General features: G+C 42.8%; 1 protein-coding gene across 1 annotated transcript in view; it reads right to left on the bottom strand.

Moving 5' to 3' along the window:
* mgat4b (alpha-1,3-mannosyl-glycoprotein 4-beta-N-acetylglucosaminyltransferase B) overlaps window positions 1-26,090 on the bottom strand; it is a 215,967-nt gene that overhangs the window by 44,393 nt on the left and 145,484 nt on the right. The window contains exons 7-8 of the mRNA XM_024429481.2: window positions 13,476-13,551; window positions 2,584-2,698 (exon numbers count right to left, since the gene is read on the bottom strand). Coding sequence (XP_024285249.1) covers window positions 2,584-2,698; window positions 13,476-13,551 — 191 coding nt within the window. The remainder of the gene's footprint in view (window positions 1-2,583; window positions 2,699-13,475; window positions 13,552-26,090) is intronic.

Raw genomic sequence — 26,090 nt, 5'->3', positions numbered from 1 at the left:
GGTTGGTGTCTTTTCTGTGACCAATGCTGTTGACGGCCCGGCGGATGTGATTCGGCGAAGTGCTCGTTGTGACAGGCAGGAGATGCGAGCCGGTTGGCTTATCAAAACTCCGGGGCGAGTGTGCCTGAGCAGCATTAAGTCACGGTTGTCGGACGGGGCCCGCCGTCCCAGGCTACACGCAATGACCATGAGAGGGGGAAGGAGAAAGAGAGTGAAAGATGAGAGAGATATAGGGGTGATACAGAGCGAGAGAGAGATGGGAAAGAGAAAGACAGAAACAGGAAGAAAGAGACACCTCAACCCCATCTCCTCCACGGGAAGCCTGGAATCGGATCCACACACTAAACTGACAGGCACTCAATACGCTTAGATAAGCACAGCGAGTGACAGCAGTGGCTACGTTATCCGTCAGAAGCTTTAACTTTATATGTTTGATAAGTGGAATAGGAGAAGGCCCACGTCAAGCAATCTCAGGCTAAGATTTCTACTCAATTGAAAGTGAATAGAAATCTCAGCATTGTTTACCCCCCCATGGGAGATAGTCCTTGGAGACAACTTTTATTCTACCAGCAGCAACATATTGCACCTAAATGTATTGTTTTATTAGTCAATGGGCACCCAATAGACTATTCCACAATAGGTAGAAGTTGCCAGTGGGCACAGATGTCAGATCAGCTTGCCCTCCCCCAATCCCATGCTTACCCTTAAGCGCAAAACTGACCTTAGATCAGTATCACTCCCTCGTCCCTATACATCCTACTGGTCCTATAGCTAGAGGGAGAATACAACACATGTTGTTTGACAGCCTCTATAGACAGGGCCCAGTAATGAGGTAGGTCTTTGCTGGGGGAGATGGGGCTGGAGAGATGGAGTGGAGGGAGAGGAGAGTGGGCATCAATCACTGGTTAAGCTGGACCCCGAACAGAGCTCAGGGACCTATTAGAGTAAAGTGCAGTAGCAGAAGCTCATGGGAAAGAGCATGCTGCATGCAGTGTAATTGTGTGTACATGAGGGGGATTCTGTACATATACATATATATATATATGTGTGTGTGTAGAAAGGGTTTTGGTAAATGTCACCCTTGTAAAGGGTTACTGTTGGATGACACTCGTCTAATTAGTGTAGTGTCTTCATAATGCTTGGTCCATGGCTATCACTTAACTGGCGCTTCTTCCAATATTTTTCTGTTCCATTTCTCAGAGAAAAAAAAAATGCTCTCAGTTGTCACTTGTGTGAACACAGACGACACAGAGGCACACAATGGTTTGGGTGTATGTGTGACAGCTGTGGCTGCTTGGTGGCCTTTAAGTGGCTGCTGTCATTTGTTCTTTACTGATCAGCAGAGAGTCACAAGACACCAGACCGCCTCTTAGATGTCTGAATGGAAAAGTTAGAAATGTCAAATGGCCACAATCATAAAAAAGTGGAATTCAGCTCCAGCCAGACTATTATGAGTCCCATGACAAAAACACACCATCAGAGAAGGGTTTATTTGGGTATTTTCCGCTCATAATTTCAAATCCAATCGGTGACATATTTTTGTTTCAATCATAGATGAGTGCTGAGGGGCAAGGATGTCGCTATTCATTTTCATTAAAAAAATAAATAAATGGACTCTGACAGTGAGTCTGTGTGTGTCGTTAGAATGCTTGTGTATAGCACGTGTCAAACCCTGCAGAAACAACAACTAGGGGATTCTTTGGTTCAGTTTACCTTGGGACCAGGCTGTCAAGGCTTTACTTTGGGTCAAAAATCAACCAGCTCCCTATGAGCCCCGAAAACACACCAGTTGTTCCCCATTTTCTTCCCCCGAAGATAACGCGACAACTGAAAAGCTCTGGCCGCATTTTGTCCCATCCAGCTCACTTTACTTGAAAGTTGGAACTACTCTCACAAACCGAGACTGTGGCCTTGGCTCTAAAATGTACTTCAGCCCCATTCAAGTGCTGTATTTTCACATGCCAGCTACCCAACACTGATAGATTCCGGAAGATATAAGTAGTTGATTACTCTAGACAGTATAATTACAGCAGAGGTCAAATGGAGGTTGACGCTTCAATGAATTTTGCCGGCTTTAATTCAAAGTGGGTACTTTTAAATTGAGTTCTGACGAGTTGGAGGGAGCTTACGAACAACTTTCCTGCCAAGCTGTAGATTTGATCATAACCTTCGGACTAAAATAGCTTACCTTTGCCATTACTTAGGATTATGCCTTTGAATAGCCGAGCGGCTTTCAAGTTTAAGTGTCTTGCCCTATGTTCAAATATCAGTGTCCTAATTAGGGGTTCATAGTTAGTCCCCATTTCGGGGCTGCCTTGGTAAGAATCTTAATTCGTAAATCTTTAACTCACAGATTCAATATTAGAGCACTATAGGCTAGTTCTTCTGGCTGTAGTATGTTAGTGACATGGCTCTTTACCACACATAGGCACTCAACAGCAGCGCGCTAGTAGGGCTAGCCCTTCTGGCTGTAGCTCTGTAACGTTGCCTTGGTGACACACCGAGTCATTGCTCATTAACACACACACACACACACACACACACACACTATTGCTAGCTATTTTGGCATGGGCCGAGGCTTACCGATGAAGCCGAGCTGGGAGAACTCCAAGATCATCCACTCCTCAGAAGGTTGCTGCAGGGCAAAGTTCTTCATCGTGGTGAAGTAATTCGGACGGGCCACAATGTCATCCTCCAGCTGAGAGAAATTGAGAGAAGAAAAATGGGAAATAAAGACAAACATTCTGTTCTGTGCTTCTTTCTCTCATTAACGTGACAATTCCCAGTCATTACATTTAATTAAATACTAATTGGAGTAATTTGTAGCAATGGGGTTTTGTGATTGCAGCCATATGGCCATGACTATTCAAAAATTGAAAACTCTGGAAGGGGTTGAAAACATTACACATAATGAATGACAATGTGAAATTAAGCTCTATTACACATTTGTATGACTCAACATAGTCTAGTACAGTGGGTCCCAAACATTTTATAGTCCCATACCCCTTCAAACATTCACCTTTCAGCTGCGTACCCCCTCTAGCACCAGGGTCAACGCACTCTCAAATGTCGTTTTTTGCCATCATTGCAAGCCTGCCACACACACACTGTACGATACATTTATTTTAACATAAGAATGAGTTTTGTCACAACCCGGCTTGTGGGACGTGACAAAGAGCTCTTATAGGACCAGGGCACAAACAATAATATAATAATAATAATCCATAATTTTGCTCTTTATTTAACCATCTTATATATAAAATCTTATTTGTTCATCAAAAATTGTGAATAACTCACCACAGGTTAATGAGAAGGGTGTGCTTGAAAGGTTGCAATGTTGGGTTGTATTGGAGAGAGTCTCAGTCTTAAATCATTTTCCACCCAAAGTCTATGCCTTGTATTTAGTTTTCATGCTAGCGAGGGCCGAGAATCCACTCTCACATAGGTACGTGGTTGCAAAGGGCATCAGAGTCTTAACAGCGCGATTTGCCAATGCAGGATAGTCTGAGCGCAGCCAAATCCAGAAATCTGTCAGTGGCTTCTCATTAAATTCAATTTTCACAGAACTGCTTGTTGCAATTTCAATGAGGCTCTCTTGTTCAGATATCGGTAAGTGGACTGGAGGAAGATGCGGGGATAAGGGATAACGGGAAGGGATAACGAATCCAGTTGTTTGCGTCATCCGTGTCGAGGAAAGTACCTGCATAATTGCACACCTAACTCACTCAGGTGCTTTGCTATATTGTCCATAGGCTTGAGTTCATCTGCACACAAACAAAATCACACAATGATGGGAAGACCTGTGTGTTGTCCTAGTTAATGCAGACAGAGAAGAGCTCCAACTTCTTAATCATAGCCTTAATTTTGTCCCGCACATTGAATATAGATTCAGATAATTCAGGCGAGAAAAAAACATCACCCAGATAGGCCAGTTGTGTGATAAACTCATCATCATGCAAGGGGTCAGACAAGTGAAAATTATGGTCAGTAAAGACAAACGTGTCAATACTTTGATCCTTGATAACCAACTTCTGTATGTTGTAAAAGTGTTGCCCATTTAATTGCATAGTGCAGAAAATACATTAGAGTTCAGGGGCCTTGCTTTAACAAAGTTAACCATTTTCACTGCAGTGTCCAAAACATCTTTCAAGCTTTCAGGCATTCCCTTGGCAGCAAGAGCCTCTTGGTGGATGCTGCAGTGTACCCAAGTGGTGTCGGGAGCAACTGCTTGCACATGCGTTACCACTACACTATGTCTCCCTGTCATGGCTTTTGCGACATCAGTACAGATACCAACATGAGCAGCAGCTACGTTTGGCTACATACGGACCATTGGTGGAATTCCCGTGAGAGAGTAACGGTTGATGTGATTGGATGTTCATTATTTGTCTAGGCTACCTGTATTTGACATTGTGTTGTTATTTCTCTGAAAACTAGATGGTTTAATTTTATTTTTGGCAGTGAAATGAGGCTATTCAGGCAAGGAAGGAAAACTCACCCAAATGTGTAGCCCCGTTAGAAAATATAAATTGACTGTTAAAAAAAAAAACATTTTTATGTGGCATTCCCCTGACAGCATTGCCCCCAGTTTGGGAATACCTGGTCTAGTACAATTGCGTCATTACTTTGTCTGTACACTCTGTCCTTTATCCTCTTACAATACATTTTTTTAAGCATCACATTTTTAAAGCTTCAATAGACTTGAACAGGAGATGACACACGACAACAAAAATCAATCAAATAAACGTTATTTGTCACATGCTTTGTAAACAACAGGTGTAGACTCCGACTCTAAACTACAACTAATTAACGCAAAAACAAAAAGAGAAAAGAAAAAAAAAAAACACAGCTCGACAGCCATGTTGAGAGAAGTGACGGCTGCTCTGTGTGTGTCACTAAACAGATGTGAGGTGATTAGGAAGGAATAAACTGGCATAATGCGCTCCTCTCCTATCTGAGGCAAGGCTCCAGCACTGGGCCCACGCAACCCCTGTCACTTCCCATCTCACACGCTTCCCTCTCGCCCCCTGTTCTCCTGCGGCATGTGGGGACCGAGGTGGAGACAGCCTGGATACATGTTTTGCGAGTTGGACGCAGAGCGAGGGTGATACTGTACATTGGGCTGCAACAGATGGCCGGTATCCTATTCCCAGAGCGGTGGTGGAATAAACATGCCTGTTTCCATCGGTTTCCATTTTCCATTGACATTTTAGTCATTTAGCAGAAGCTCTTATCCAGAGCGACTTACAGTGAGTGCATTCATCTTTAGATAGCTGGGGAGACAACCACATATCCCAGTCATAGTAAGAACATTTATCCGCAATAAAGCTGTGGGAATAATCAAGATAATCTGTGAGGAGGTAGGGTTTCAGGCATTTTTTGGAAGATGGGCAGGGACTCTGTTGTCCTAATGTCAGAGGTAAACTCATTCCACCAATAGGGTGCCAGGACAGAGAAAAGCATTGACTGGGCTGAGCGGAAGTTGACCCCCGTAAGGGTGGGAGGGCCAAGAGAGCAGAGGTGGCAGAATGGAGTGCAAGGTTTGAGTATAGCCTGAAGGTACATGTTTGCATCCGAGTGGCTAAAGTCTGCCTGGTAACAAGGAGCGAGTGTGTGTTTAAGCATATACACCTGTTTTGTTTGTTTGTCTGTTTGCTTGTTTAACCTGTCTGTGTTTTAGTGTCAAGTAGAGAGCACCCTTCTGAAGTTGCAGATACAGGTAACTGATTCTACAAGTGTCTGGAACTTAATTGGAGGGATGCAACACTATTCTTCCACGAGAAATTCCATCATTTGGTGTTTTGTTGATGCTGGTGGAAAGCGTTGGGTTGAGATCTGACTGAGACAGCCATGGCATATAGTTTACATCGTTTTCATTCTGATCAAACCATTCAGTGACCACTGGTGCCAAGTGGATGGGGGCATTGTCATTCTATGGGGACATTGCCAAAATAATGGGCAAAACAATGGCCTGACCAGCATTTTAATACATGACCCTAAGCATGATGGGATGTTAACTCAGGAACCACAATTGTGTGGAAGCACCCGTTTTAAATATACTTTGTATCCCTCATTTACTAAAGTGTTTCCATTATTTTGTCAGTTACCTGCATGTTGGATTGTGGTGCAGGTGTGGATTTGAACCTGTTTGTTTTAATGTTTCCTTACACAGTTACTATCATCTGAGGCAGAGGCCCAACGCTGCATGAAGATGGACAGAGTTTAACCTTTTGGTCCGCCGTCTGCTCTCCCATAATCAATAGTGTCAGCAGCCTTCCTTGGTGATGAGGAGAACATATCACCCAAACGAAGGTAGACCCTTTCAAGCCCCTCGCCTCCAGAGGTTTTGCATTGTTTATATCTTAATGTACATAGTCCACTGCCAAAAATAGAGATTTGCCTGCCAAAAAGAGTAATGCAGGGGTTTTATGTTTCACAGAGACTTGGCTAGATCCTTCCGTCAAAGAATCAGAAAACTTCCTAATTACCCGAAAGGAAAGAAATCGGAGAGGAGGGGGTGTGTACATTAATGTCAGAGCAGACATTGGTTTTAATATGAGAATGGATTTAAATCTTGATTGCATGGAAGCAGTTTGGTTGGATATATTTTTACCAAAAAGCAAACCAATCTTTACAGGGGCTTTGTATAGACCTCCAGACCGGAGTTACTTTTATTTGTATAGACCTCCAGACCGGAGTTACTTTTATGAGATCCTTGAAAATGTGTGTACTGCCCACTGTGGCTTTCAAAACTCTGAAGTGATTCTACTGAGTGATGTAAATGCTGAAGTAGTGAACATGAGCTGCCCCCTGTACAAGGCCTTGTCTAACTTTTGCAAAACATTAGTTTGATAAATGAGCCTACAAGAATCTGTGACACCAGTCAGACTGACATTGATCTCATTATTGTATGACACAAGATATCCAGAAGTTGTATAATTCCAAATAGAATTAGGAATTAGTGACCATTTCTTAATACACCACACTAGGAAAGTGAGGGGGGGGGGATAAAAATTGGCACAATACCATCAGGACAAGATCCCTCAAAAACTATGACAAAAAAACAATTTAATGAACTGCTAGGACAGTCTGACAGGTCTACTGTTATGGAAAGTGAGGGTGTGGCTAGAGCACGGGAATTCTTCCAAGGTAAATTTGTCAGTACTGTGGACAAGCTGGCATCGCAAAAAAGTGATGAGGATCAAACAAAGGCCAAAATCCTGGATCAGTAGGGAAATCCTTCCTTCCATCACCTTGAGAAACAATGTTCGAAAAGACTGAGGTCAAAATTGCCAGATTCCTTCACTCAATACAAACACCTAAGGAATACAGTTCAAAGGCTGGTTGACGAAGCAAAACTGTCATTCTACAAGAGCAAGATCCAGGACAATATAAATGACCCCGAGGAACTTTGGAAGACTCAAGGACCTAGCAACAAGCAAAAAACAAAAGTCAAAAAGCATTGGACTGAACATCAATGGTAATGTTACCTTTTACAGAGCACAGGTGGCTGATAAATGAGTTAAATTTGTTTTTCAACTCCATTGCCAGCAACCTTGTTGATCAACACCCAGAATACTCTGGCACCTTTGGAAACCATCATATTCAAATCCATTATTCAGTTAATAAGGACATCTCCGAAGGACAGTTAGCATTTCCCCAGGTTTCAACTTTAGATGTTACAAATATGCTTAAAGATCTTGACAAACAGAAAGCCACAGCACTGGATGACATCCCAGCTAGATTCCTGAGTGATGCCGCTGATCGTATTGGACATTATGTAACACACATCATCAACCTTTCTATTCAACATGGTAAGGTACCACACAAGTTGAAACATGCAAGAGTTGCTCCTTTATACAAGAAACAAAGCTAAGTTGAACAAGGTAACTACAGAACAGTGTCAATCTTGTGTCTTGTCATTTTATATAACCTTCAGTCCGGTTTTAGACATCCCTATTCTACCGACACTTGTTTACGACACTTGAGAGATTTTAGCTAGCAAGAAATTGACAAGGGAAACTTCTGTAGTATGGTGATGCTTGACCTACAAACATTTGGCACCAACTCCTTATTATGGGAAAAGTCATACCTAACTAACAGGGTTCAAAGGGTGAATGTGGGCATGACACTGTCTGATACTAAGGAGATAAACTGTGGTATGGGAGCATTTTGGGGCATTTGCTTTTTTTGCTCTACATAAAAGACATGGACTCTGCCTCTTCATGCCCTCTGTTCCTATATGCGGATGATTCTGCCCTCTTGGTTTCACATAAGAATAAGGAGACCGTTGAAAAGACTTTAACCTCTGAGTGATCCCTTCGTGCGCCAATCCCTTTAGCGGGATCGATTTGACAACATCCAGTGAAATTGCAGAGCGCCAAATTCAAACTACAGAAATATCAATATTCAACATTCACGACAATATAAGTGTTATACATCAAAATAAAGCTTAACTTCTTGTTAATCCAGCCGCAGTGTCAGATTTCAAAAAGGCTTTATGGCAAAAGTAGACCATGTGATTATCTGAGGACAGCGCCCCGCATACAAACACATGAAAATAATTTTCAACCATGCAGGTGGTGACACAAAAGTCAGAAATAACTATATAATAAATGCCTTACCTTTGAAGATCTTCTTCTGTTGGCACTCCAAAATGTCCCAGAAACATCACAAATGGTCCTTTTGTTCAATAATGTCTTTCTTTATATCCCCAAAATGTCAATTTATTTGGCGGGTTTGATTCACATGACTACAAAGTATCTTATAGGTTACCTGTAAACTTGGTCCAAACATTTCAAACAATGTTCCTAATCCAACCTAAGATATCCTAAAACGTAAATATTCGATACAATTTAAGACGGAATATACTGTGTTCAATACCGGATAAAAACAACGTGAAGCACGCTCCAGTTCACACGCATCAAAACAGTAGAGTCCACTTGGCTTGACACTTACAAAGAACAGCCCTACTTCTTCATATCTCAAAAGAAAAACCATCAACCAATTTCTAAAGACATCTAGTGGAACCCATAGGAACTGCAACCAGGTTCCTATTAAATAGGTCTTCCCATAGAAATGAATTGAAAACAGTGACCTCAAAAAAAAATCCTGGATGGTTTGTCCTCGGTGTTTCGCCTGCCAAATCAGTTCTGTTATACTCACGTACATTATTTTAACAGTTTTAGAAACAAACTTTAGAGTGTTTTCGATCCAAATCTACCAATTATATGCATATCCTAGCATCTGGGCTGAGTAACAGGCAGTTTACTCTGGGCACGCTTTTCATCCGGACGTGAAAATACTGCCCTCTATCCCTAAGACGTTTTAGGTAGCAACCACCAAGCAGACCGGGTATGGTAACTGCTGGTGTTGAAGGGGACCAGACTACAGAGGTAAAGAGGGCTTTGTAGATGAACACATACAAATGTATCTTTGTGTGCATATAAAGTGAGGTCCAATCTACCATTTGGTACAAGGTGCAATGGTGGGTGAGTGACTTGGCATTTGTAATAAAGTGCAAGGATGCATGATAAACAGAGTTCAGTCTCTGTAAGACAAATGAGGCTGCATGCATACACAACAAGTCACCATAATCAATTACAGAGAGAATAGTTGCCTGAACAAGCTTCTTTCTAGCCATAAGTGGGAAGCAAGTCATATTACGAAAATAAAAACACAATTTCAATATAAGCTTTGTCACAAGATTATCCACATGAACTTTAAAGGACAACTTGTCATCCAACCAAATACCTGTATTTGGGGAGTTTCTCCCATTCTTCTCTGCAGATCATCTCAAGCTCTGACAGGTTGGATGGAGAGTGTCGCTGCACAGCTATTTTCAGGTCTCTCCAGAGATGTTTGATCGGGTTCAAGTCCGCGCTCTGGCTGGGCCACTCAAGGACATTCAGAGACTTGTCCCAAAGCCACTCCTGCATTGTCTTGTCTGTGTGCTTAGCGTCATTGTCCTGTTGGAAGGTGAACCTTCACCCCAATCTGAGGTCCTGAGCGCTCTGCAGCAGGTTTTCATCAAGGACATCCCTGTACTTTGCTCCATTCATCTTTCCCTCAATCCTGACTAGTCTCCCAGTCCCTGCCTCTGAAAAACATCTCCTCAGCATGATGCTGCCACCACCATGCGTCACCGTATGGATGGTGCCAGGTTTCCTCCAGACGTGACACTTGGCATTCAGGCCAAAAAGTTCAATCTTGGTTTCATCAGACAAGAGAATCTTGTTTCTCATGGTCTGAGAGTCTTTAGGTGCCTTTTGGCAAACTCAAAGCGGGCTTTCATGTGCCTTTTACTGAAGAGTGGCTTCCCTCTGGCCACTCTACCATAAAGGACTGATTGGTGGAGTGCTGCAGAGATGATTGTCCTTCTAGAAGGTTCTCCCAACTCCACAGAGGAACAATAAAGCTCTGTCAGAATGACCATCGGGTTCTTGTTCACCTCGCTGACCAATGCCCTTCTCCCCCGATTACTCAGTTTGGCCGGGCAGCCAGCTATAGGAAGAGTCTCGGTGGTTCCAAACTTCTTCCATTTAAGGATGGAGGCCACTGTGTTCTTGGGGAACTTCAATGCTGAAAAATTGTTCTGGTACAGATCTGTGCCTCAACACAATCCTGTCTTGGAGCTCTACAGACAATTCCTACGACCTCATGGCTTGGTATTTGCTCTGACATGCACTGTCAACTTATATTGACATGTGTGTGCCTTTCCAAATCCCATGCAATCAATTGAATTTACCACAGGTGGACTCCAATTAAGTTGCTGAAACATTTCAAGGATGATCAATGGAAACAGGTTGCATCTGAGCTCAATTTCAAGTCTCATAGCAATACTTGTGTAAATGAGCTATTTCTGTATTGTTTTGCAAACATTTCCAAAAAAAGTGTTTTTGCTTTGTCATTATGTGGTATTGTGTGTAGATTGATGAGGAAATTATTTTGTTTAGTCAATATGAAAAATAAGGCTGTAACGTAACAAAATGTGGAAAAATACTGTGTATATTTTACAGTTACGTGTCAGTGACTGTAAAACCCTTAACAAAGAGTTGCAGTCAGTTTTAGAATAGGTTGCCAGTAATAAACTGGTACTCAACATCTCTTAAACTAAGAGCATTGTATTTGGTACAAATCATTCCTTAAGTTCTAGACCTCAGCTGAATCTGGTAATGAAGGGTGTGTGGCTGTTGAACAAGTTGAGGAGACTAAATGCGACCCACCACCTGGATTCGGTCCTATGTAGTAAAATTTGAAATGCTGTTAATTTTACAATGGATAAAAGTAGAGACTCGGAGCCAGAAATGTGTATATCATACACTGCAGTTAAGGAAACATGGGAAATAAATTCTGCCTTGAAAGTTGATAAACACGTCCACCCCACTTTTGAGAAATGGCCCTTGAATGTTTTGGTTACCTATTGCAGAGCTCTTCTTTGTCAGCAACTTTCACACCCTCTTTAAGCATTCACATGTGAGGCCATGTGCTGAACAGAGTGTATAGTAAACAACCAAAGATGACAAGACTAAAAGTGGTAAAAGTAGTAGTAGTCTACAATAAAGAAAAAATGACACTATCTAGTCATTGACCTATATCCTAATCTGACTCTGTCGCAGGTCCTGTTGTTCTTCACATTACCGTCTCTGGTAAACACACACTATATCAAATAAAATATATGTCTATTTGTCACATGCATAGAATACAAAAGGTGTAGTACAGTAAAATGGTTACTTGCATATTTGCATAAAAATTGCCAAAGTTATCCCCTTCTATAAATCTGGGGATCCAAGATATTTTACAAATTATCACCCCATAGCTGCACTACCAAGTGTTTCTACAATCCTAGAAAATAATGGTATATATAAGAGAATATTGAAACATTTAAATCAACACCGAAAAGTTTTTTGTAAAAACTACCAGATATGGCTATTTTGCAATTTATGGATAAAATCTCTACAGACCTGAACAACAATGAATACGCTGCTGGCATCTTTTTAGATTTAGCGAAAGTGTTTAACATAGTTTGATCATAAAATATTACTTTCTAAATGGCCTTTTTTACGGTTTTCATGATTATACACATAATTGGCTATATAGTTATTTTCATGATAGAGAACAATTTGTTTATGCAAATGGCTGTGCCTCTATCAGGGCCAAGATATCCTTTGGTGTGCCACAGGGTTGGATAATTGGACCTTTGTTATTCCTAATCTATATCAATGACCTTGCTGCTGTGTCTTCTACTGTACTTCCCATTCTCTTTGGTGATGGTACCAATTTGATTTTATCACACAATAATTTTGATTCACTAATTAATGAAGCCAACTCAGGAACGGCCACATTTTCTGTACGGTTCCAGATAAACAAATTATCGTTCAATGTTAACTTCTTTGGGGTAAGGGGCAGTATTTTTACGTCCGGATAAAAAGCGTGCCCAGAGTAAACTGCCTGCTACTCAGGCCCAGAGGCTCGGATATGCATATTTGGATAGAAAACACTCTGAAGTTTCTGAAACTGTTTGAATGATGTCTGTGAGTATAACAGAACTCACATGGCAGGCAAAAACCTGAGAAAAATCCACCAGGAAGTGGGAAATCTGAGGTTTGTAGTTTTTCAAGTGAATGCCTATCCAATATACAGTATAAATGGGGTCAGATTGCACTTCAAATAAAATAAAATTTTAAATTCCTAAGGCTTCCACTAGATGTCAACAGTCTTTAGAAATTTGTTTCAGGCTTCTATTGTGAAGGGGAGTGAATAAGAGCTGTTAGTCACACGCGCGGCCGTGAGCATGAGCTCCGTTCCATTTCATTTCTAATGACAAAGGAATTGTCCGTTTGGAATATTATTGAAGATTTATGATAAAAACATGTTGGCCAGGTGGGATGCTACCGTCCCACTGGCACCAGACAGGTTAAAAAAAATCCTATTTTATTTTATTCACTAGTAAGAATAAGGAATAGATGCGCGCGCACACACACACACACACACATGTTCATGTTTTGAAATGTATGTAAATTCTAAAGTATTTTGTCTGTAATGAATTTTTCACTATGTTTCGGACCCCAGTAAGACTAGCTGTCGCTATTGGCGTCGGCTAACGGGGATCCTAATAAATCAAATCAAAAATCTAAATGGCAGCCGCTCGTCGGCTCTCAGGAATGCAGCCTCAGCAGCAGGAAACGACTGGGGCAAATATTATTGCTGTGTCACCCTCACGATCGCTTTCTATATAGCTTCTGTAGGACTATAGCTGTTGCTGAGTGCCACCTGTCCAAAGGTTATGTGAAATGGCTGCCCTGCGAGCAATGTCGTTCCAAGCACTGACATGTCAGAACAATTTCTCCCAGAACAAACAGTTCATAGTGTTTACACACTTCCAAGATTCTCATTTCACTATGCAGAATATACTCATTTGCTCAGTCTTTACAGAAAACACAGATGCATGCTGCAAGAGGCTTGAGGTTTCGTACCTGCACATAGTAGGTCCCTTTGGACTGGGCATACATCATGAGGAAGCAGTAATCCAAATTCTGTTTTGTCCGCCATCTGGGGAGAAAGAGGAGAATGACAGAGGATGCGATTAGATTCACAAACCCAAACACACACACACACACACACTTCAGCATCAACACATGATCCACATCCAAACCTGCGTCCATGCTTACCGACAAGACGGAGGGAATTCATCCGACATACTATTTCATTAACATTCAGGCCTGGGTACACGGGCCAGTGTCTCACTTTGGTATACCTCACTTTGTTATAACTCAGACACATAATGTAGGAACTGTGTTGTCGTAAGAGTCAATAAGCTTCTGGTCTAAGCGGAGCAGTGCCCCTGGTCCTCTATCTTCCTGTGTAAGAGGAGAGCGAGGAGAAGCTGGAGGTGGATTAGTGGCTCCTGGTTCAGATGAGGAGCAGAACATGCGGTTGCCTTTGTCACTGGATAACAATGAGATGTTGAAAACGGAGAGGAGGAAAAACAACTCTTTGCCAAGTTACTGTCTTACAAACATACTCATGCTCGATTCGATTAGCTATGCCTATGGAACCAAATATAAGAATATCTTGCACAAACACACACACACAAACACTTTTAGGACAAGACACAGAGTAGCTTGCATAAACACACTGTGATGAAAATAGGCATCGATAACATGAAAAGGGAAAAATAACAAAACACTGATTAGAGCAGCCATACAGCAACTACTACACTAGGAGAAGAATGCCCCTCAACGCAACTTACTTCTCATAGTTTCATCCCATAAAAGACGGCCCTCCGGCAGCACCATTCCTATGATCTGTTTTCCCGTTCAAATCTTACTTTACAATAACAACACGTGCAACGGATTGAGACATACGCAATCCTTTGCTAGATGGAAATAGTAGCCTAAATTATGTATATTGTGGCTATATACAGATAAAGCAATTGTTTGAGGCAAACAAAGAGCAAATCGTATCCGTGTAGCCTAGGCCTACATCAAAGCTGGTACACAGCGTACACACTGAAATGTGTACCTATAACAGAAAACAACACAATCATGCTTGATTAGAGATTAATTATGAAAAATTGATATATGCAACAGTTATTTCCTGAAGAAAGCCGTGTAAACATTTAAATCCAAATATTTACTCTCTTTCTAATTGCTTGATAAGCTTTATGAATCTCAGCTGTGCCGGGAGATAGGCTTGGTGACGAACCACATCACATGCACAATAAAGATTGAGGTTCTCTCCCCTAAAGCCTTTATTCCCATCTGGTAAATATATGATACATTCACCATGAGGAGGCACATGATAGGACACAAGGAAGCCCATTTATACCCTACTACCCCTAAGCTATCGGTAGCACTGTGTTTCAACAAATCGTCAGTGTTGTCCCCTAACGTGCCATTTGGATGTGAAAGGTCAAATGAGTGAATTGAGTTAATGAGTTAATGATAGTGATACAAAAGCACTTTAATTCCATCTCAAATTGAATGAGATTATCTGGGGGAGTTACTTCCTCGTTCCATGTTTTATTAAAGGGACATTACACTCATAAACGACAATGTGTAAGATGTTTTTTCAGACATCAAAAGTAGACTAATGCCAAGATGAAACCTTGTCACATGAAATTGGTTGTATAAATCCATTTATATGCCTCCAACCCAAAATTACTTTCTGGTTTTCCTGCTTTGATTTTGTGTTTATCTTTCCATACATTTGCGGTGGAGGCATATAGATGGATTTACACAACAAATGTCTTGTGTAATGTCCCTGCACCATCGAGAGCATCCTGACCGGTTGCATCACAGCCTGGTATGGCAACTGCTCGGCATCTGAGCAGAAGGCACTACAGAGGGGAGTGCGAACAGCCCAGTACATCACTGGGCCAAGCTTCCTGCCATCCAGGACCTATATAATAGGCAGTGTTAGAGGAAAGCCCATAAAATCAGGTCACCCAAGTCATAGACCGTTTTCTCTGCTACCGCACGGCAAGCAGTACCGGAGCGCCAAGTCTAGGACCAAAAGGCTCCTCAAAAGCTTCTACCTCCAAGCAATAAGACTGCTGAACAATTAATTAAATCGCCACTGGACAATTTACATTGACCCTCCCCCCTCTCTTTTGTACACTGCTGCTACTCACTGTTTATTATCTAGGCATAGTCACTTCACCCCTACCTACATGTGCAAATGACCTAACCTGTACCCCTGCACACTGACTCGGTACCGGTGCCCCCTGCATATAGCCTCGTTATTCTTATTGTGTTACTTTTTTATTATACATTTTTACTTTAGTCTACTTGGTAAATAATTTCTTGACTCTTCTTGAACTGCACTGTTGGTTAAGGGCTTGTAAGTAAGCATTTCAGGGTAAGGTCTACACTTGTTGTATTCGGCGCATGTGACAAAGTGTGATTTGATTTGTTTGATTTAAGTCAATGTGGATAAGGCACACAAGTACACTATACGATCAAAAGTATGTTAATACCTGCTTGTCTGATATCTCATTCCAAAATCATGCGCATTAATATGGAGTTGGTCCACCCTTTGCTGCTGTAACAGCCTCCACTCTTCTGGGAAGGCATTCCACTAGATGTTGGAACATTGCACTGATGTTGGGCGATTAGGCCTGGCTCGCAGTCGGCCTTCCAATTCATCCCAAAGGTGTTCAATGGGGTTGAAGTCAGGGCTCTGTGCAGGCCAGCCTAGTTCTTCCACACTGATCTCAGCAAACCATTTCTGTATGGACCTCGCTTTGTGCATGGGGGTATTGTCATGCTAAAATAGGAAAGGGCCTTCCCCAAACTGTTGCCGCAAAGTTGGAAGCACAGAAGCGTCTAGAAGGTCATTGTATGCTGTAACGTTATGATTTCACTTCACTGGAATAAGGGACCTAGCCTGAACCATGAAAAACAGCCCCAGACCATTATTCCTCCTCCACCAAACTTTACAGTTGGCACTATGTATTGGGGCAGGTAGCTTTCTCCTGGCATCCACCAAACCCTGATTCGTCCATCGGACTACCAGATGGTGAAGCGTGATTCATCACTCCAGAGAACGTGTTTGACTGCTCCAGAGCTTTACACCACTCCAGCCAACGCTTGGCATTGCGCATGGTGATCGTAAGCCTGTGTTCAGCTGCTCAGTTATTGAGACCCATTTCATGAAGCTCCCGAAGAACAGTTCTTGTGCTGACGTTACTTCCAGAGGCAGTATAGATCAAATGTATTGAGTGTTGCAACCGAAGACAGACAATTTTTACAAGTTACGCGCTTCAGCACTCGGCGGTCCCATTCTGTGAGCTTGTGTGGCCTGCCAATTCGTGACTGAGCTGTTATTGCTTCTAGAGATTTCCACTTCACAATAAAGAACGTACAGCTGACCGGGGCAGCTCTAGCAGGGCAGAAATTTGAACAACTGACTTGTTGGAAAGGTGACATTGTCACGCCCTGGTCTTAGTATTTTGTGTTTTCTTTATTATTTCGGTCAGGCCAGGGTGTGACATGGGTTTATTATGTGGTGTGTTTAGTATTGGGGGTTTTCGTAGGATTTGGGATTGTGGCTTAGTGGGGTTTTCTAGCATAGTCTATGGCTGTCTGAATTGGTTCTCAATCAGAGGCAGGTGATTATCGTTGTCTCTGATTGGGAACCATATTTAGGCAGCCATATTCTTTGAGTGTTTCGTGGGTGATTGTTCCTGTCTTTGTGTTTGTTGTCACCAGATAGGCTGTTTAGGTTTTCACATTCCGTTTGTTGTTTTTGTATTGTTCGTGTTTATTCGTCATTAAAACATGTATCAAAATTACCACGCTGCATTTTGGTCCGACTCTCCTTCGACGGAAGAATACCGTAACAGAATCACCCACCACACCAGGACCAAGCGGCGTGGTGACAGGCAGCGGCAGCAGGAGCTACAAAGTTTGGAATATACGACTTGGGACGAAATAGACAGGTGGACGGTCGACCCAGAGAGAGTGCCGGAGCCCGCCTGGGATTCGCTGGAGCAGTGAGAAGAGGGTTATAGGAGAATGGAGTTGAAAAGGCGATACGAGGGAACACGGTTGGCAAGGAAGCCCGAGAGTCAGCCCCAAAAATGTATTGGGGGGGGGGGCTCAGGGAGAGTGTGGCAGAGTCAGGGTTCAGACCTGAGCCAACTCCCCCTGTTTATCGTGAGGAGCAGCGATGACAGGACTTCTGGACTTGGGAGGAGATATTGGATGGAAAAGGACCCTGGACACAGCCTGGAGAATATCGCCGTCCCAAGGAAGAACTGGAGGCTGCGAAAGCGGAGAGGCGCTGGTATGAGGAGGCAGCACGGCGACGCGGATGGAAGCCCGAGAGTCAGCCCCAAAAATGTATTGGGGGGGGGTGGCGGGGCTCAGGGAGAGTGTGGCAGAGTCAGGATTCAGACCTGAGCCAACTCCCCCTGTTTATCGTGAGGAGCCAAGGAGGAGACCAGAACCAGAGCCGGTGTTGGAGGTGAGCGAAGCAGAGACTGTGAAGGAGTTAATGGGGAAAGTGGAGGAGAGGGTTATGAGGGACTTGCTAGTTTGGTGCTTTAGGTACGATATTCGCCCGACGGAGCGTGTCGGGGATTTGATGGCACCTGGGTCAGCGCTCCAATCTCGTCCTGAGGTGCGTGTTAGTCGGCTGGTGAAGATTGTGCCAGCCTCACGCACTAGGCCTCCTGTGCACCTCCCTAGCCTTGCACGTCCTGTGCCAGCCCTGCTCTCAGGCTCTCCAGTACGCCTTCACGGTCCGGTCTATCCAGTGCCACCTCTATCCAGTGCCAACATGTATCAAAATTACCACGCTGCATTTTGGTCCGACTCTCCTTCGACGGAAGAAAAACGTAACAGACATCCTATGACGGTGCCACGTTGAAAGTCACACAGCTCTTCAGTAAGGCCATTCTACTGCCAATGTTTGTCTACAGCGATTGCATGGCAATGTACTCGATTTTATACACCTGCAGCAACGGGTATGGCTGAAATAGCCAAATCCCACTAATTTGCTTTTGTATATATATATACAGTGCCTTGTGAAAGTATTCAGCCCCCTTGAACTTTGCGACCTTTTGCCACATTTCAGGCTTCAAACATAAAGATATAAAACTGTATTTTTTTGTGAAGAATCAACAAGAAGTGGGACACAATCATGAAGTGCAACGACATTTATTGGATATTTCAAACTTTTTTAACAAATCAAAAACTGAAAAATTGGGCATGCAAAATTATTCAGCCCCCTTAAGTTAATACTTTGTAGCGCCACCTTTTGCTGCGATTACAGCTGTAAGTCGCTTGGGTATGTCTCTATCAGTTTTGCACATCGAGAGACTGAAATTTTTTCCCATTCCTCCTTGCAAAACAGCTCGAGCTCAGTGAGGTTGGATGGAGAGCATTTGTGGACAGCAGTTTTCAGTTCTTTCCACAGATTCTCGATTGGATTCAGGTCTGGACTTTGACTTGGCCATTCTAACACCTGGATATGTTTATTTTTGAACCATTCCATTGTAGATTTTGCTTTATGTTTTGGAACATTGTCTTGTTGGAAGACAAATCTCCGTCCCAGTCTCAGGTCTTTTGCAGACTCCATCAGGTTTTCTTCCAGAATGGTCCTGTATTTGGCTCCATCCATCTTCCCATCAATTTTAACCATCTTCCCTGTCCCTGCTGAAGAAAAGCAGGCCCAAACCATGATGCTGCCACCACCATGTTTGACAGTGGGGATGGCGTGTTCAGGGTGATGAGCTGTGTTGCTTTTACGCCAAACATAACGTTTTGTATTGTTGCCAAAAAGTTACATTTTGGTTTCATCTGACCAGAGCACCTTCTTCCACATGTTTGGTGTGTCTCCCAGGTGGCTTGTGGCAAACTTTAAACAACACTTTTTATGGATATCTTTAAGAAATGGCTTTCTTCTTGCCACTCTTCCATAAAGGCCAGATTTGTGCAATATACGACTGATTGTTGTCCTATGGACAGAGTCTCCCACCTCAGCTGTAGATCTCTGCAGTTAATCCAGAGTGATCATGGGCCACTTGGCTGCATCTCTGATCAGTCTTCTCCTTGTATGAGCTGAATGTTTAGAGGGACGGCCAGGTCTTGGTAGATTTGCAGTGGTCTGATACTCCTTCCATTTCAATACTATCGCTTGCACAGTGCTCCTTGGGATGTTTAAAGCTTGGGAAATTTTTTTGTATCCAAATCTGGCTTTAAACTTCTTCACAACAGTATCTCGGACCTGCCTAGTGTGTTCCTTGTTCTTCATGATGCTCTCTGCGCTTTTAACGGACCTCTGAGACTATCACAGTGCAGGTGCATTTATACGGAGACTTGATTACACACAGGTGGATTGTATTTATCATCATTAGTCATTTAGGTCAACATTGGATCATTCAGAGATCCTCACTGAACTTCTGGAGAGAGTTTGCTGCACTGAAAGTAAAGGGGCTGAATAATTTTGCACGCCCAATTTTTCAGTTTTTGATTTGTAAAAAAGGTTTGAAATATCCAATAAATGTCGTTCCACTTCATGATTGTGTCCCACTTGTTGTTGATTCTTCACAAAAAATACAGTTTTATATCTTTATGTTTGAAGCCTGAAATGTGGCAAAAGGTCGCAAAGTTCAAGGGGGCCGAATACTTTCGCAAGGCACTGTATATATATATATATATATATATATATATACAGTGTATATTAATATGGGTAATTTTCAGCCCTTTCCTGGGATAGCATGGCTGTGTGCTCGATTTTATACACTTGTCAGCAAATAGCCAAATCCACTAATTTGAAGGGGTGTCAACACACACACTATATATACACACAAGGGGTCTGAAAGTATTCAGACCCCTTGACTTTTTCCACATTTTTCCCCTCATCAATCTAAACACAATACCCCATAATGACAAAGCAAACACTTTTTTAAAGAAATGATTGCAAATGCATGAAAAAATAACATGGAAATATCACATTTACACAAGTATTCAGACCCTTTACTCAGTACTTTTTTGAAGCACCTTTGGCAGCAGTCTTCTTGGGAAGGATGCTACAAGCTTGGCACACCTGTATTTGGGGAGTTTCTCCAATTCTTCTCTGCAGATCCTCTCATAGCTATGTCAGGTTGGATGGGGAGTGTCGCTGTACAGCTATTTTGAGGTCTCTGCAGAGATTTTCAAGTCCGCGCTCTGGCTCGGCCACTCAAGGACATTCAGAGACTTTTCCTGAAGCCACTCCTGCATTGTCTTGGCTGTGTGCTTAGGGTCGTTATCCTGTTAGAAGGTGAACCTTCACCCACACAAGTTTTTGTCAAGGATCTGTCTGTACTTTGCTCCGTTCATCTTTCTCTCAATCCTGACTAGTCTCCCAGTCCCTGCCGCTGAAAAACATCTCCACAGCATGATGCTGCCACCACCATGCTTCAGCATAGGGTTTGCCAGGTTTCCTCCCGATGTGACGGTTGGCATTCAGGCCAAAGAGTTAAATCTTGGTTTCATCAGGCAAAAGAATCTTGTTTCTCATGGTCAGAGTCCTTTAGGTGCCTTTTGGCAAACTCCAAGCGGGCTGTCATGTGCCTTTTACTGAGGAGTGTCTTCCGTCTGGCCACTCTACCATGAAGCCCTGGTGGGGGGAGTGCTGCAGAGATGGTTGTCCTTCTGGAAGGTTCTCCCATCTGCACATAGAAACTCTGGAGCTCTGTCCGTGACCATCAGGTTCTTGGCCACCTCGCTGACCAAGGCCTTTCTCCCCCGATTGCTCAGTTTGGACAGGCGGCCAGCTCTAGGAAGAGTCTTGGTGGTTCCAAACTTCTTCTATTTAAGAATGATGGAGGCCACTGTGTTCTTGGGGACTTTCAATGCTGCAGAAGTATTTTGGTACCCTTCCTCAGATCTGTGCCTAAACACAATCCTGTCTCGGATCTCTACGGACAACTCCTTCAACCCCATAGCTTGGTTTTTGCTCTGACATGCACTGTCAACTGTGGGACATTTTATAGATAGGTGTGTGCCTTTTCAAATCATGTCCAATCAATTGAATTTACCACAGGTGGACTCCAATCAAGTTCGAGAAACATCTCAAGGATGATCAATGAAAACACACACACACATACATATGGAAACATTTCTAAAAACATGTTTTTGCATGGTCAATATGAGGTTTTGTGTGTAGATTGATGAGATTGAATCAATTTTTGAATAAGACTGTAATGTAACAAAATGTGGAAGAAGGGGTCTGAATACTTTCCGAATGCTCTGTGTGTTCTGTTCTGTGCCTCTGTAGCCCGACTAGGGTAACTCAGCACTTTGCGATGGCAGACTACCATGTACATACTACATCAAACCAGACAGGCAGCAGCCACAATATTCTTTACAGCATATTGACAAACTGTCTGAGATGTAACACCCAGAAAAACCAAGACTCAAATGTTACCAAAGATATGCAAAACTTTGTCAGATCTCAGCTGTGTGTCCCAAGCTGTGTGGTTTAACAGGGAAGCCTGCACACACACAAAATGCAGGCACGTAACATGACCATATACTGATAAACATACACATATGCAGCTGTATGTGTTAAATGGGGGAGCATGCCTATAAACACAAAACGTATAGCACATACATAAACACACAGACAGCGCACACACACGCACCAGGGTTGATAGAATGTTAAGAGTGTCCAAAGCTGTCAAGACAAGCAAAGGGTGGCTACTTTGAAGAATCTAAAATCTAAAGTACATGTCTGTTACTTGAACTCTGTGAAGCATTTATTTGGGCTGCAAATAAATGCTTTGTTTAACACTAACACTTTTTGGGTTACTACATGATTCCACATGTGTTATTTCATAGTTTTCACGCATTCACTATTATTCTACAATGTAGAAAATAGTAAAAAAGAATGTAAAACACTTGAATGAGTAGGTGTGGAAACTTTTAACAGGTATTGTACATATATTTGACTGTGTTTCAGTATTACATCTAATTCTAGACACTGAATACTTATCTACTTTATGCCTCTGTTATATTCAGATGTTTGCCTGTTTTTCCTATACCTTTACTGTAAGCATTCATTTGTAGAATATGTATAGACCACAAGCATTCATTCTAAGCCACACAAATATTATTATCCAAGTGCTTCCTAAATACAATCCATTTTCAACCTAGCCCCGGGCATTCTAGGTATAAGGTTAGGAAAGAGTCGGCATCCTGTCTCCTCCTCTCTCCATCTTTCCTCACTCTTTCTTCTTTTACCCCCTCTCACCTTTTCTCACTCCATTTGATGTGAGGGATGTTTACCTGCTCAGCCCGGTCCTCTCCTCATGCATTATGAAACAAGTCTCACCACAGAGACCTAGTTTCCCCTGCCTCTCTCAAAATACAGGCCAAGGAGCAAGATTTCAAATGCAGTCTGTTTTGTACTGAATTTTGAGCTGACACACAGACAATTACACACATTTGCACTTAGTGATGAAATAGTACAGTACACAATGTCCACCACATGCACGCATGTAAGCACAAACTTGTGCGTGCACACACACAAACACACCACCCTATAGGCAGCCTATCCATCCCGCAGTCCCCCCAGGGTACAGGGCCGCTTGGTTAATCGATAGGGAACATTGTCTCATTCTCCTTGGCCAAGCCTGGGACTCTTAGACGATAGATGATAGAGGGAAGAGAGAAAGACAGAGTAGAAAGCTATAGGGAGGAGAGCGAGAAAGAGATAGTGAGAGAGGAGAGAGAAGAGAAAAAGGGGGGAGAGGATGAGAGGTGAGTAAGTCATGGCTCCTGGCGCGAATCGATCGAGGGGGCTTTGATTAAGCGGGCCGGGCAGACTGCCTTTAATCTCAATAGACTGGTGGTGTCATCAAATCACTTCTTCTATTGTGCGGCTCCCACGCAAACCGTCCCGGATAAGCTACCAGCCCAGTGATAGACTGCTTCCCGGATGGCAGCCTATTCCCTATTTGGTGCACTACTTTGAAGCAGGGCTCTGGTCAAAAGTAGTGCACCAAGAAGGGAATAGAGTGCCACTTGGAACGCAGTGGTGCAGTGATAAATCCGGCTACTGTCACGATCGTTGTAAGAAGCGGACCAAAGCGCAGCGTGGTGTGAATGCATCTTTTAATAGATGACGAAAAACACTAAGTAAACTGTACAAAAACAATAAACAAATAACGACCGTGACGCTATCATAAGAACTGTGCTGACATAAGCAACTAACATAAACAATCACCCACAACCCACAATGACAAAACAGGCTACCTAAATATGGTTCCCAATCAGAGACGCCTAACACCTGCCTCTGATTGAGAACCATATCAGGCCAAACACAGAAACAGACAAACTAGACATCCAACATAGAATGCCCACCCAGCTCACGTCCTGACCAACACTAAAACAAGGAAAACACAAAAGAACTATGGTCAGAACGTGACAGCTACTCTATGAGATTCGTCTATGAGGTAAGTGCAGCCCAACACTAACAATGTCTTCCGTCTGCGGAGTCAGCTACAGAGTGATACTGCAAAATACTACGGAAGACTATGGAGCGCTAACATTATAAATGCTACTTGCAGTGCACAGCTAAGGCATGACGTTGATTAGAACTTAATCAGGCCAACTGAAAATGAATTGCGTCGCATCAATGTCTCCCTCAGAACTTTAACAACCAATCAAAGCACGGACCTTCACATAAGACACGTTATCCTATCCAAATCACCAACCAAACTATCAAATTAAACGCCTACCCTAACAGAAACGAATAACTGTACGACTATATGAAATAAATAGGCCTACAGTCTCATCTTACAGACAGATTGTGTATGTGACAATAATAGATTAGACTGTCTGGGCTGATTTGATATCGATTCGTCTGTCGCTCTGTCCGACTGTCTGGTAGATGTGGGATTGATTCGTCCGCCTGGTTGATCTGACATTGATTTACTCAGTCTGGATTACCTGGGAACGATTTAGTCCATCAGTCTGCTCACCCATGAGTTTATTTAGGGGGAAATCTGCACTCTCTGCGATAAAATACTAAACTTCAGGATTTATAATATTGAGTTAAGATGTAAAGAGAATAAATAAATTCTGTGTCAAGTTGCATTCTAACGACCTGGAGAGCTGGTGAGAGTGTGTTACAGTGTGTGTTTGTGTTGGGGGGGGTTGGCTCTGCATCCATCTACCCACCCACCCAATAAAGAGATGCTCTGCTTTTTTGAGACCACACTGCAGACTCCAGTTTTGTCTTACTGTATCTTGATTATCGTCCAGTCATGTGGTCAAGTGCGGCAAAGAAAGACCAAGTTAAGCTCCAACTGGCCCAGGACAGAGCTGCACGTCTTGCTCTTCATTGTAATCAGCTGGCTAATATTAATACTATGCTTGCCAGTCTCTCTTGGCTTAGAGTTGAGGAGAGACTGACTGCATCCCTCGTCTTTATGAGAAACATTGTGTTGAAAATGCAAAACGGTTGCATAGTCAACTTACACACAGCTCTGACACACACACTTACCCCACCAGACATGCCACCAGGGGTCTTTTGACAGTCCCCAAATCCTGAACGAACTCAAGAAAACATTCACTATTACATGGTAATTCCATCTCATATTGCTCAAATGAACAGCAAACCTGGTTTCCAAAAACAGATAAAGCAACACCTCGTGGCACAACTCTTCTCCCTTATTTGACCTAGATGTTTTGTGTATATATTAATATGTAGGCTGTGTGTGCTGTTTTAAATGTATGTAGTTCTGTCCTTGAGCTGTTCTTGTTTAATAATGTTCTGTATTATGTCATGTTTCATGTTTTTAGTGGACCCCAGGAAGAGTAGCTGCTGCTTTTGCAATAGCTAATGGGGATCCTAATAAATATTCCACCTACTTACCCACCCATCTCACCCTCCTCCACTCCCTGCAGAGCACCAGGCTGACTGTTTGCAAGGGGGGCCTCTAGGGCCCCGTCAGCTTTGACAGAAACTGAGCTTGGTCCTGTCCTCATGGACCCAAGAGAAGAAGGAGAGGAAGATGGATATATGGAGAAGGAGAAAAGTAGACTGGCCTATCTGGCCAATGAATGAATTAACACAACAATTATCTCTCGCTGCCTCTCCCTATGCTACTTTCTCCCTCCGTCTCTAACTCCCTCACGGTCCCACACACACAGAGAGCAGAACACATGCACACACACACACACACACACACACACACACACACACACACACACACACACACACACACACACACACACACACACACACACACACACACACACACACACACACACACACACACTCCATTCCTCCTTAAACATCTTTAACTCTGCATTCCTTCTTCCCTTCCTCCCCCATCCGTCCTTTCTCTCTCAAGATGAAGTTAATTTACTTTGAATTCAATATATCCTGGCAGCAGCCTTAAAACATCCACTGCATTTACATTTTACTCTTGGGATTTAGCTTACCACTGCATTTTTACATTACAAGCTAAAATATAATCAATAATATAAACTGTATATTACAGTATATCACTGGTGAAAATAATGAAATTTACACTAAACACTGCAATAGGCTATAGAGGACAGCGAGTCGAATACACTTCTTCATTC

Source organism: Oncorhynchus tshawytscha, linkage group LG08, assembly GCF_018296145.1.
Source record: "Oncorhynchus tshawytscha isolate Ot180627B linkage group LG08, Otsh_v2.0, whole genome shotgun sequence".
Taxonomy (NCBI): Eukaryota; Metazoa; Chordata; class Actinopteri; order Salmoniformes; family Salmonidae; genus Oncorhynchus; species Oncorhynchus tshawytscha.
Note: the sequence above shows the minus strand (reverse complement) of the source record. Positions and strands in the feature narration are given on the sequence as shown.